Below are 13438 nucleotides of genomic sequence, written 5' to 3' on the forward strand. Positions count from 1 at the left end.
TACATTAGTTAATCCTGATAGCTTAACTTCTCTTTCAGGGAAAATAATGAAGTCACTGGTTAAAGAAGTGATGCAGGATTGAGTCATACAGTTATGGCATGGATTTGATAAGGGGTTGATTTTGTTTAGCCAGTATGATTGGATACTGTGATGCACTAACAGAAAAAATGAATGCAAAAAATAATTCGACATCTTATACTTAGATTTCAGAACAGCTTTTGATGATGTTCCTCGTAAAAGACTGCTCCAACGTACTGCTCCAAGACTGCTCCATGCTGCTCCAACGTGTACGTTGGAGCAGCATGGTATTGGGGTAATGTTACTGCTATAGATAAGGGGACAGTTGAATGGGAGAAGACAGAGTGGTTATCATTGGGCACTTCTCTTCTTGGACTATTGCTATTATAGTGGAATTCCCCAGGTTTAGATGCTGAGGCCCATTGTTTTTGTTCTCATATTCATTAATGATATGAAGGCATATCAGGTTTAATGACTAAGTTTGCAGTTGATACAAAAGTTGGCAGAGTGATTAATGACAGTAATAAAAGTATGCTACAGGGTATATACGTTTTTTTGCAACAAGGTCTAGAAAAGTAGGCATATAGGCTGAGAAGTTGTAGGTGCTACATGCAGGTAGCAATAATCCAAGAATAACATGCCAACTTATTGTCTCATACTGAGGGTAGTGGAGAACAAAAAAGACTTCAGTGAATTGTGCAATCAGACATGAAGTTCTCTGAGCAGTAATAGTGGCTGCCTGGACAGCTGATGGAGTCTTGTCAATGATATACAGGAATTTTTTCCCTCACTGAAAAATTCCTCTATATCATTGAATTAGGTAGGTGATTATCCTGTTGTTTAATGCAGTGGTTAGGCCACGTCTTGAGTGCTGCACACCCATCTCGATATTTCATTTTAGGAAGGTATGATTTGTTGAAATGGGCAAATTTAAAGAGGGGATGCAAAAATGTACTCTTACCAAGAAATGCTTCAGTTTTGTAAATTGCAGCATCTGGAAACTAGGCAACTGCCATGCAATCTGATTGGTGTAATTAAGGATGTGAATGAATTGGGTAATTTAAATGCTGATGGCATCTTTCTTCTTACTCTGACAACACACACACACTCACATGTGGGGTCATAAATTGAAAATGGATGGATGTAGGACAAATGTGTGAAATATTGCTTTCAGCCAGAGAGTGATTACTTGCCAGAACAAACTTCTATCTGGTGTTATGGAAGTGGGTAGTTTAAATAAAATTAAGGAAGAACTAGACAAATTATTAGAGTTGTAGGAAGAGTTTTTTTTTTTTTAATGCTGTATTATGAGGACTGTTCAATAAAGAATGATCATAAATTTGTTTTTTCACAATGTACCTCTATTAATCATACATATTTTGATGGTCTTTTTCAAATCAGACCCAATTTGATAAAATACATTTACTCCAACACATGGTGGAAGCCATTTTTTGATATGCATTTTAGAATCACCTCTGATGTCTTTACAACTTCTGCTAATGATTGGAAACGTTTTCCTTGCAGATCCTTTAGCATTAGCAGCATATAATGCAAGACAGCAAGCTTGTACAGCATCAGTCAAAAAACCCTTCTCATTTCACCTATCTATTTGCTCCAAAAGTTAGTCCAGTTGTTCCTTGGATTTGTTTAAGCTATCAACTTCCACAATAACAGATGGAAGTTTGTTCCAGCAATCAACTAGTCACTGGCTAAAGACAAATTTCCACACATCTATTCTGCAACTGTCTTTCCTCAGTTTGAATTTATGCTCCCTCATGTGCATGATCTGAGCTAGAGGAAGAATCTCATAAGCATTGAGCTTGCTCAAACCATTCAAAGCCTTATACACCTCAATCAGATCAGATCACCCTGCGGGTGCCTAGTCTTCACATGCTGCAATTTGCAGAACTTAAGCCTTTCTTGTAAAAGCACCCCTTTGCTGCCCTCACTAATCTCACTGCCCTTCTCTATACTCATTCCAGCAGCCCTGTATGCAGTACTCAACGTGTGTCCTTATACAAAAGGATAATCACCTCCTTATCTGTGCTAGCAAAGTTCCTGTATATCATTGACAAGACCCCATTTGCTGCTCTAGCAGTCTTTCTGCACGGCTCAGAGAATTTCATATCTGACTGCAAAATTAAACCCAGGTCTTTTTCATTCTCTTACTATGCTGAGTGTAGTACCACACAGTTGGTACATCACCCTGGGTTTACTGCTACACATATGCAGTACTTTGCATTTGTCAATGTTAAACTTCAGTTGACACTTCTCAGCCTATCTGCCTAACTTTTCTAGATTCTGTTGCAGTACTGTCTTTACTGTCGTGACGGGTGCTTGCCCTCGAGAATAATGCATCTGGGAGCTCATCAGGGACTCAAGACTCCAGCAATCTACTGAGTGATGCACACACGATTTGAGCCTCAAAACAGAAAAACCAAGTGCAAACTACTCTGGTTAAAAAGGACATTGTTTTATTAGGAGACTCCATTGTCAGGGAAACGGGGAATATTTTTTGTAATAAGGATAGGTGGAGTAGAACCAGGGTATGTCTGCCGGGAGCAACTATTGATGATGTCACCAACAGATTGTCAGATTTTAAAGGGGGTAAAGAGAATATTATTATTCATGTGGAGACTAATGATATTAAACGTACACGATCTGATGATTTGTTGGAAAAATACAGGACCATGCTGAGGAAATGTCGCGAGCTAGGCTATGTGTCTGCAATTCTGCCCAGACACGAAAGGGGGCAGATGCCCTCTGAATCACAGTCTAATCAAGAAGTAATCAAGAATCCCAGTTCCTGTCTAATCAAGAAGCACAAGCTTCTTGATTAGACCGGGGTTCGAGCCCATGACCACCAAATATGGAGAATGCGGAAAGGTCAGGGAATGACCACCGCATATCCTTGGAGCAATATGGCCTTAGTTGTTAATGCTCCTAAAAACCAAATAACAAACAAACAAACAAGCTTCCTTTATCCCATGATTTTAGTGGATCAGGTATTGGCAGATCTTCATTATGTGGAACTGGTCTTATTGCAGATGACATTAGAATATTTGATGCTGAGCTTACTTTTTCTGTACCCCTGATATTTTTGTCATGCAGAAATAGTAATCATCAGTGTTGTAGTATGTTCTCATCACACCATAAGAACAGCAAAAGGCATATTTTTAATTTGCCAGTTAGTCACATCCTCAGATTTGTGGGGCACATAATATAACATATGTGTGGACCCAAAGTTTTGTCCTGATTCTCAACCTTGTAACCAAAGTACAAAGAATATACACATTTAGTGATGCTGTAGATTTTCTTCTTCTGATTTTTCATAATAAACCTTCCACATATGACAGAGAAATTTTCAGGGTGATACAGGCACTTCCTTTGATTCTGCTTAGACATTTTAACAATACAGTGCTAAGCAAAAGACTGTATTGTTAAAATAAAGGAAAGGAAAAACACATGCAGATATTGTGCATCTATGCAATAGATATGCAGGTGAAATGTACACATATATGTATTCACACTTACTGTCTTTCCATTACTGAATGAGAAAGGTGAGAGACAGACAAGGCTGAACGTGTTAATCTTTCCCAGCATTACTGCCATCTATGAGCACATGCAAACATTATTATTTGAAGGTAATGCAACATATTTTCTTCCCTAAATTGTAGGAATATATATATATTATTGGTAAACATAAAAAAACCTGTATATATGTACAGATGAACTAATGAGACATGTGGCAGAGAAGAAAAATGCATGGGATACATACAAATTAATGGGTGACATGGAAGCCTATGATAGATATAAGTTGGTCTGTAACCAAGTCACAAAGGAGATTAGGCAGGCAAAGGCAGACTATGAAAAATCCTTGGCAAAGGATGCAAAAAAAAACAGAAAAGAGTTTTTTACATACTTGAACTCGAAAAGGAAAGGGATGAATCAGATTGGTCCACTGGATATTGATGGTTCAACAGTTGAGGATCCTGCTCAGGTGGCTAACAATCTAAACGAGTATTTTGCATCTACATTCACGCATGAGGAGTTATTCAGGAAGGAGAATGATGTAGGTAAAGTAAACATTGGCAGTGAGCTGGATGATTTTGTAATAACTGAGAGGAAAGTGGAGGAGAGATTGTTGAGGATAAACATAAAAAAGGCACCTGGGGTGGATGGGATCTATCCAGTTATATTAAAGGAGGCAGCAAAGGAAGTATGCAAACCCCTAGCCATAATTATGAGAGCTTCTTTGGACTCAGGGGAGGTGCCCATAGACTGGAGATGTGCAAATGTAACCCCAATTCACAAAGGAGGATCAAAGGCTGACACAAGTAATTATAGACCTGTTAGTTTAACTTCTGTTCCAGGTAAATTAATGGAGGCACTGGTTAAAGAAGCACTGCAGGATCATCTAGACAAGAATTCAGTTATAGCTCAGACGCAGCATGGTTTTGTTAAGGGCAGGTCTTGCCTGACCAATTTGATTGGATACTATGATGTAGTCACAAAAGAACTGGATGCAGGGAATAACTTTGATATTATATATTTGGATCTTAGAAAGGCTTTTGATACTGTTGCACATGGAAGACTGCTGCACAAATTGGAGCAGTGTGGCATTGGAGGCAAATTGCTGCTATGGATAAGGGGATGGTTGAGTGGCAGAAGACAGAGAGTGGTAATCAATGGACACTGCTCAACGTGGACTAATGTTATTAGTGGAGTTCCTCAAGGTTCAGTGTTGGGTCCGTTGTTGTTTTCGGTGTTTATGAATGATATTGATGATGGGATATCAAGTTTAATGTCCAAGTTTGCAGATGATACAAAGGTTGGCAGGGTCGTTAAGGACAATACTGACGCTATGCTGCTGCAACAGGATCTGGAAAGGTTGAACAGATGGGCTGAGAGGTGGCAAATGAGGTTTAACATCGACAAATGTAAAGTGCTGCATATGGGAAACAGTAACCCCAGAGCAACGTATCAACTCTGCGGTACTACACTGACAGTGGTGGAGAATGAAAAGGACCTGGGGGTAATTGTGCAGGCAGATATGAAGTTCTCTGAGCAGTGCAGACGAGCTGCAAGAGTAGCGCATGGTGTCTTGTCAATGATATACAGGAATTTTTCTAGCAGGGATAAGGAGGTGATTATTCCCTTGTATAAGGCAATGGTAAGGCCACATCTTGAGTACTGTATACAGGTCTGGAGGCCTCATTTCAAGAAGGATGTAGAGCTGCTGGAACGGGTACAGAGAAGGGCAACAAGATTAGTAAATGGAACAAAGGGTTGCTCTTACGAAGAAAGGCTTAAGTTTTGCAAATTACAGAGTCTGGAGACTAGGCACCGGCGAGGTGATCTGATAGAGGTGTATAAGGCTTTGAATGGTTTGAGCATGCTCAATGCCAATGGGATTCTTCATCTTTCTCAGAATAATCACCTCAGAGGGCATAAATTCAAATTGAGGAAGGACGGATGTCGGATAGATGTGCGGAAATTTGCCTTTGGCCAGCGGGTGGTTGGTTGGTGGAACCGACTTCCATCACTTGTTGTTGAAGTTGATAGCCTAAACAAATTTAAAGCTCAACTGGACAGGTATTTCGAACGAACGGAGGGGTGAAATGGGAGTGGTGTGTTTTTTTTTTTTTTTTTTTTTTTTTTTGGCTGATGCTGAATAAGCTTGCTTTCTTGCATCATATGCCTCTGCTAATGCTAATGCTAATGCTAATATGAAAATTGTTATGATGTGAAACTTTAAGAATTATTTTCAAATTCTCTGCATAAAAACTGACTGTAAACAGCTGGTATATTAGGGGGGGGGGAGATGAAAATCATGTTGGCCAGTGTAGTGGAGTCAGTGATTATTGTTGTATTAAGGATGATCTTGACAGGAATATTATTCCACATGAAAGAATGTTATGCAAATTAGTAGCATGTTACTGCTATGGATAAAGGGATGGTTGAGTGGCAAAACACGGAAGGTGATTATTAATGGGCACTTCTCTTAGACCAATGTCATTAATGGAAATCCCTTAGGGCTAAGTGCTGGGTCCCTTACCGCAGATATTGTATTTATTGCAGTATACATTGTATTTATTACTGATGTTGATGAAAGCATATCAGGATTGATGTCTAAGTTTGCAGATGACACAATGGTTAATGACAAGAATCAAGACATACTGCTATACAACAAGACCTAGAAAAATTAGGCAGATAGACCAAGAAGTAAATGTAAATGCAAATGTAAATGCAAAGTGCTGAATACGGACAGCATTAATCTAGAATAGCATATCAGTTGGGTAGTATAGTATTCTAGGGTTGGATGGTATCATACATTTGATTCTATAGGTAGATACATGATGTGGATATGAGCTGTTATGCTGTTAAATAATAATTTAAATTTGATTTTGCCATCATGTTTCACATTAGCTTTCATTTGTTGGTGAATGGTGATAGGCAAAATGTCTTATGCAGTTGAAAACTTAATAAATATATCACCCTTATTTGTTTATAATATTACTGCCATAGAGCATCTCAACTAGCATAGTTGAAGACTTGTGGCAGCAAAATCACAATCCTGGCTCAAAGAATAGAGGTATTGATTGCACTTTTGTTCATACCCCTGTTTTTCAAATAATTTTCGAGAAATAAGAAATAGCAAACATTACTTTTCAGCATGCTACCATATCATTCTGTGTTAAGTAATATTTAGTATACCTTATTATGAGCTTTTAGATAGTACATTCATTCATTCATAAGTTACACAGGATTAATACAGTAGTCACATTATATGAAATCACTCTTTTATATTAAATGAATATGTAACCATCAACTACTATTTGTGAGTATATGTTTTCAAATAACAATGTTACTTATATCATATTTCAAATACTATAATTTATATTATTAATATTTTAAAGTTTGAAGTTACATATTGTATAATATCTTATTTCTTTCTGAATTAATTTGATAAGATTATTTATATGTTAAAGGTAGAAAATGAGTACGGTAGCTATGAAGCCTGTGATTTTGCCTATACTGCTCATCTACGTGACCTCTTTTGGCAATATTTAGGTAAAAATATAGTATTGTTTACAACTGATGGTTCCAGTGATTCATTCCTAAAATGCGGAAAAATAAGTGGTGTATATTCAACAGTTGATTTTGGATCAGGTGTGTATACATTTCATCTAATATGCTGTTATTTAATAAAATTTTATAAATTGTGTAATATTATTAACTTTTGAAACAGTATAACATTTATTTTAAAAAAATTTTATGCCTTTAAAACTTGATTACACATTGTCAAATTCCGGAACACTAGCCCCGATACTCTTCTGTGTACATGTGCAGGGTAAATCTTCTGAGCTTATATTACACATTTTTTAGTATTAAATCAGATCACACACCAACCATAAGAGTAAGTATTTACTGTAACTAAAATATTTACATATTAAAATAAATAAATATTTACAAAAACTGCTATTATATTAAATTAAATTATATACATATAAAACATTAAAACTGTGATGAAATCCTTGAGATAAAATACACTAAAATAAACCGGATTAAAAGCGATAAAAACGATAAAAATCTCTGGAGCTTTCGGAGGCATCCGCCTCCTTCTTCAGCAGTAACAAAACTTCCTGCAGCACGTCCATATATAACAGGCTCACGGTACCTATACACGTGGTGCAGTCGGCGCATGGTCTGAACTGGAAGCGGAAATAGCTCGGGAACGTGTTAAGCAAAACCGTTCATCCTTACTTAGGATGATAGTTTCAAACAGAGGATGCATACGCATACCTCTGTCCCTATTCATAATATTGTGGTCGGATGAACAGATTCGTAGGCTCTCGAGCCATTTACGGTTCCAGAACCCATGCGCTCGATCCACGATAACCGCATCCTGTGGGGAAATTTGATGCTGCTTCTCCCAAAAATGCTCGGCCACAGCAGACTTATTGTAATCAGCGGTTTTTATAGCATTTGCATGCTCCCCCAGACGATCCTTGAGCCGTCGTTTTGTCTCACCCACATAACATTCCCCACAATCCGGGCATTTTATCCTGTATACTACCCCACTACTCAGGTCCTTTGCTATTGGGTCTTTTACCTGAGACAACACTGTGTGCAACCTCCGCCCTGGAAGCTGCACACAGCGTGTTTTATAACCCCGCAAAACTCTAGCGAGATGCTCAGTAACGCCCGGATAGTAAGGAATGTATGCGGTAGCCACAGGAACAAACGGTTCCTGACGGTTAGACTCTATTCCTTTACTAAATCTGTCTATGATCCTCTGGGGGTATCCGCATTTTCTAAGGTCTGCTGTGACCCGTCTAATTTCACATTCTTTGTCCTCAGAGGTGGTGCAGTGTGACCCTGCTCTATCTAGTAGAGCTTTCACTACACTAATTTTATGCTGCCCAGCTTGTGCTGAACTATAATGGGTGTACTGGCCTCTGCACATAGGTTTAGCGCCATCGTGGCCAATCTGGCTAGGGAGGAGTTAGAGGACAGGGTTTTTAGTGGATGTCAGTTTCCCATAAAGAAATGGAAAAGGTATGTTGATGATACCTTTACCGTGGTCCAGAAGGGGAGAGAGGATGATGCACTCCATTGGCTTAATAGCTTCTCCCAATTTATACAATTTACCTCAGAGGTGGAAACTGGAGGTACCCTTCCTTTCTTGGATGTACTGGTCTCTAGGATAGGCCCTAGGCTAAAACCTTCTGTGTTTAAAAAACCTATGTGCAGAGGCCAGTACACCCATTATAGTTCAGCACAAGCTGGGCAGCATAAGATTAGTGTAGTGAAAGCTCTACTAGATAGAGCAGGGTCACACTGCACCACCTCTGAGGACAAAGAATGTGAAATTAGACGGGTCACAGCAGACCTTAGAAAATGCGGATACCCCCAGAGGATCATAGACAGATTTAGTAAAGGAATAGAGTCTAACCGTCAGGAACCGTTTGTTCCTGTGGCTACCGCATACATTCCTTACTATCCGGGCGTTACTGAGCATCTCGCTAGAGTTTTGCGGGGTTATAAAACACGCTGTGTGCAGCTTCCAGGGTGGAGGTTGCACACAGTGTTGTCTCAGGTAAAAGACCCAATAGCAAAGGACCTGAGTAGTGGAGTAGTATACAGGATAAAATGCCCGGATTGTGGGGAATGTTATGTGGGTGAGACAAAACGACGGCTCAAGGATCGTCTGGGGGAGCATGCAAATGCTATAAAAACCGCTGATTACAATAAGTCTGCTGTGGCCGAGCATTTTTGGGAGAAGCAGCATCAAATTTCCCCACAGGATGCGGTTATCGTGGATCGAGCGCATGGGTTCTGGAACCGTAAATGGCTCGAGAGCCTACGAATCTGTTCATCCGACCACAATATTATGAATAGGGACAGAGGTATGCGTATGCATCCTCTGTTTGAAACTATCATCCTAAGTAAGGATGAACGGTTTTGCTTAACACGTTCCCGAGCTATTTCCGCTTCCAGTTCAGACCATGCGCCGACTGCACCACGTGTATAGGTACCGTGAGCCTGTTATATATGGACGTGCTGCAGGAAGTTTTGTTACTGCTGAAGAAGGAGGCGGATGCCTCCGAAAGCTCCAGAGATTTTTATCGTTTTTATCGCTTTTAATCCGGTTTATTTTAGTGTATTTTATCTCAAGGATTTCATCACAGTTTTAATGTTTTATATGTATATAATTTAATTTAATATAATAGCAGTTTTTGTAAATATTTATTTATTTTATTTTATTTTAATATGTAAATATTTTAGTTACAGTAAATACTTACTCTTATGGTTGGTATGTGATCTGATTTAATGCTAAAATATGAATTTTCCCAACCTCAGAGGCCTTTTTCAGGATACTTATATTACACACATTGTGCACAGATTACACCAGCTACTGTTATGGTTCTGCCTTGTTCTACAAACCATATGCAAACAGATCTAGCATAATGATTAGATATATAGTAGGCTCTCAAGACTTTGATTTTACTGCTTTCCTGCTTAAAATAAATTAATGTATAAAACTAAACTACAAAAACTACCATTTTTGTTTGGTTTATTGGTATATTGTTTTACCATTTGTATTTTAACTAAAATAATAATAAAAAAAAAAGATACTTTTATAACTACAGAATTGGATTATACTGTCTTAAACAAATGTTGACAAACTTTAGTACAGCCTAACCTCCAAATCCACCAGTTGATTACCCAGCACCACCCATTTTCTAGCTATATTTAGAATGTGCAAAACCAGCAAACCACCCAAGTTAATTAACCCACTCCTTTAGTCATTCACTATATAGCCAAATCAATGCATTACAGCAGATCATGCAGGGTAGCAATTCCGCCTCAGTGCCGTAAGTTTTTATGGCACTCCAACATTGAAAAATTAGTTAAGTTGAGGAATTTTCTAATTGTCATTCATGAACAAGATTAGTAGCCACTTTTAAGTGACATTTTACTCACTTTTATGAGTTATATGATTCATACACGAAGCATTAGATTGAGGTAACAGTTCACTGAACACATATTTAGTAAATGTTTTTCAAACTTTTAGATTGTCATTTTTAAATACATCAACACAACAACTTTCATCCATTTTTATTTTTCCACATGTTGCCTAAAATAAAATTTAAAAAATGTTCTTGTTTATACTCTGGCATGACCACCAGGTCAGAGGAGTTTACAATAAATCAGGAATACAATTGTTAATCATATTTAGCAGCCACAGGCTTGAACTATGGTCCACTCAAAGAGTGTGTACTACTACACTCTCACACATGACCACTTGGCTACACCAGGCCTAAAGTAGCCCAGAGGATTATAGCCTTTCAAAATGCAATCATATTTATTTATGATTTATTTATTATGCTAAAAGTTATATTGTCAGATGCTCAACATTAGTTGTTTTTGTTAGGGTGAGAGAGTTTAATGGTGCAAGAGCTGCTATGGACAGTTTGCATCTGCTTGATGTTAGTATTTTGGTGAAGCAGTTTTGGTATTGTAAGATTTTCTATATTGCTGTTAACATTTAAGGCTTCTTCCCTATCCAAAAGTATACTGGACACAAAAACACAGTATATTTTGCAAAAAAAGTAACACAGTATCACTGTATATTTACTGTACTTTTTCATGTACTGTATTTATATTTACCTTTCTCTAAAAGAGGCTATATGTACAATGCGTTGCAGTACAAGGAGAGATCTTGTCCGACTAATCTGATTGGATACTATAATACAGTGACAAAGGAACTGGATGCAAGAAATAATTTTGCTATCATATACCTGGATTTCAGGAAAGCTTTTGATACTGTTACACCTAAAAGACTGCTGTACAAATCGGAGCAGTGTGGCATTAAGGGCAAGTAACTGCTATGGATAAAAGGATGCTTGAGTGAGAGAAGACAAAAAGCAGTTAACAGTGGACACTGCCCTTCGTGGACTAATATTATTAGTGAAGTTCCAAAGAGTTTGGTGCTTAGCCCATTATTGTTTTCTGTATTTATTAATTATATTGATGAGGGTATATCAGGCTTAATGTCAAAGTTTTCAGATGATACAAAGGTAGCCAGGATGATTAATGAGAGTAATGAAGGATACTGCTGCAACAAGATCTAGAAAAATTAGGCAGATGAGCTGAGAAATAGAATTTGAAGTTTAACGTTGGGAAATGCAAGGTACTGCATATGGGAGCAGTATTATATCAACTGTGGAAAATGAAAAGGACCTGGGGTAATTTTGCAGTCTGATATGAAGTTCTCTGAGCAGTGCAGACAGGTTGTCATGGCAGCTATTGGGGTTTTGTCAGTGATATGCAGGAATTTTGCTAGCAGAGATAACCATTGCCATATATAATGGGCAATGGTTGTAAAATTGGGAGAAAGAGAAATGGCACAAAAACTGGAAAGACTTTTCACAAAATGCATTAGAAAAGGTGTGACGCCTAAGCAGTGGAATAATGCAATCATAGTTTTGCTGCATAAGAAAGGAGATAAATCTGAAATTGGAAATTATAGACCAGTTAGCTTGTTATCCCACATCTACAAGTTATTCATAAGGGTCATTACTAACAGATTAGAAAGAATACTTGATGAGAATCAACCGAAAAGCAAGCTGGCTTTAGGACAGGATTCTCAACCATGCATCACCTTCACTTAATGTCACAGCTGATGGAGAAAGCAAATGAATATAAAACACCATTATGCCTGGCATTTGTGGATTATGAAAAGGCATTTGACGCCATACAGCATAAGGCAATGTTTCGGGCACTGGAAAGACAAGGCATAGATACCCCATATATTATGATTTTGAAGAAAATTGAGAACGCTACCTCCTTTATTAGACTAGACAAAGAGAGTAGCAAATTTAAAACTGAGAAAGGAGTTCAACTAGGAGACACAATATCTCCGAAGTTGTTTACTGCTGCCCTTGAGGAAGCTTTCAGAAGATTACACTGGTCGCAGAAAGGAGTCAATTTGAATGGAGAGTACCTAAACCATTTACGATTTGAGGATGACATTGTGGTCATAAGCCACGATCTCAAAGAATCAGAGGAAAATCTTAATCCGTTATGTAGAGTTATTAAGGATTTTGGACTAAAGATGAATATGGCTAAAACAAAAGTAATGATGAATAAGTATGCCACAGAAAGGAACATAATGATTGAAGGAGCAGTAAATTGAAAAGGTGGAGTCATATACTTATCTGGGACAAGTTATTAGCTGTAATAATGAAAAATGGCTGGAAGTCAAGAGAAGGATAAATTTTGAATGGATAGCATTCAGGAAATATAGTCACATACTGAGGAGCAATATCCCAGTTTGTCTGAAACATAAAAAAATGAACCAATGTATACTCCCCACTATGACTTATGGAAGTGAAACTTGGGCACTCACCAAAAAAATGGAAGAGAAGCTGAGAACTACACAGTGAAGAATGGAATGAATTATATTGGAAATCAGACTGTTAGATAAGAAGAGAAACACATGGATTAGGCAACAAACTCAAGTAAAGGGCATTCTTATCAAAACTAAAGAACTAAAATGGTCTTGGGCAGGACACATAGCTCGAAGACATGATGACAGATGGACTAAGAAAATAACAGAATGGTACCCAAGAGGAGCTAGAAGAAAACCTGGAAGACAACGGCAGAGATGGATAGATGAAATTCCTGAGTTTGTGGGTAGTAAATCGATGGCCATTGTACAAAACAGAAGGAACTGGAAAGTTGCTGGAGAGGTCTTCATCCTGCAGTGGATTGAAAATGTCTGATGAGGATTTGGCAATGGTCAGGCCACATCTTGAGTACTGCATACAGGTGTGGAGGCCTCATTTCACGAAGGATGTAGAACTGCTGGAACAGGTACAGAGAAGATATTGATGAAATATCTTTATCA

General features: G+C 38.1%; 1 protein-coding gene across 1 annotated transcript in view; it reads left to right on the plus strand.

Moving 5' to 3' along the window:
* The window catches only part of LOC150080774 (beta-galactosidase-like), a 389882-nt gene that overhangs the window by 148442 nt on the left and 228002 nt on the right, over positions 1-13438 (plus strand). The window contains exon 7 of the mRNA XM_090380816.1: positions 7011-7191. Coding sequence (XP_090236942.1) covers positions 7011-7191 — 181 coding nt within the window. The remainder of the gene's footprint in view (positions 1-7010; positions 7192-13438) is intronic.

This window comes from Mastigoproctus giganteus, chromosome 9, assembly GCF_048544385.1.
Source record: "Mastigoproctus giganteus isolate SK-2022 chromosome 9, ASM4854438v1, whole genome shotgun sequence".
NCBI lineage: Eukaryota > Metazoa > Arthropoda > Arachnida > Uropygi > Thelyphonidae > Mastigoproctus > Mastigoproctus giganteus.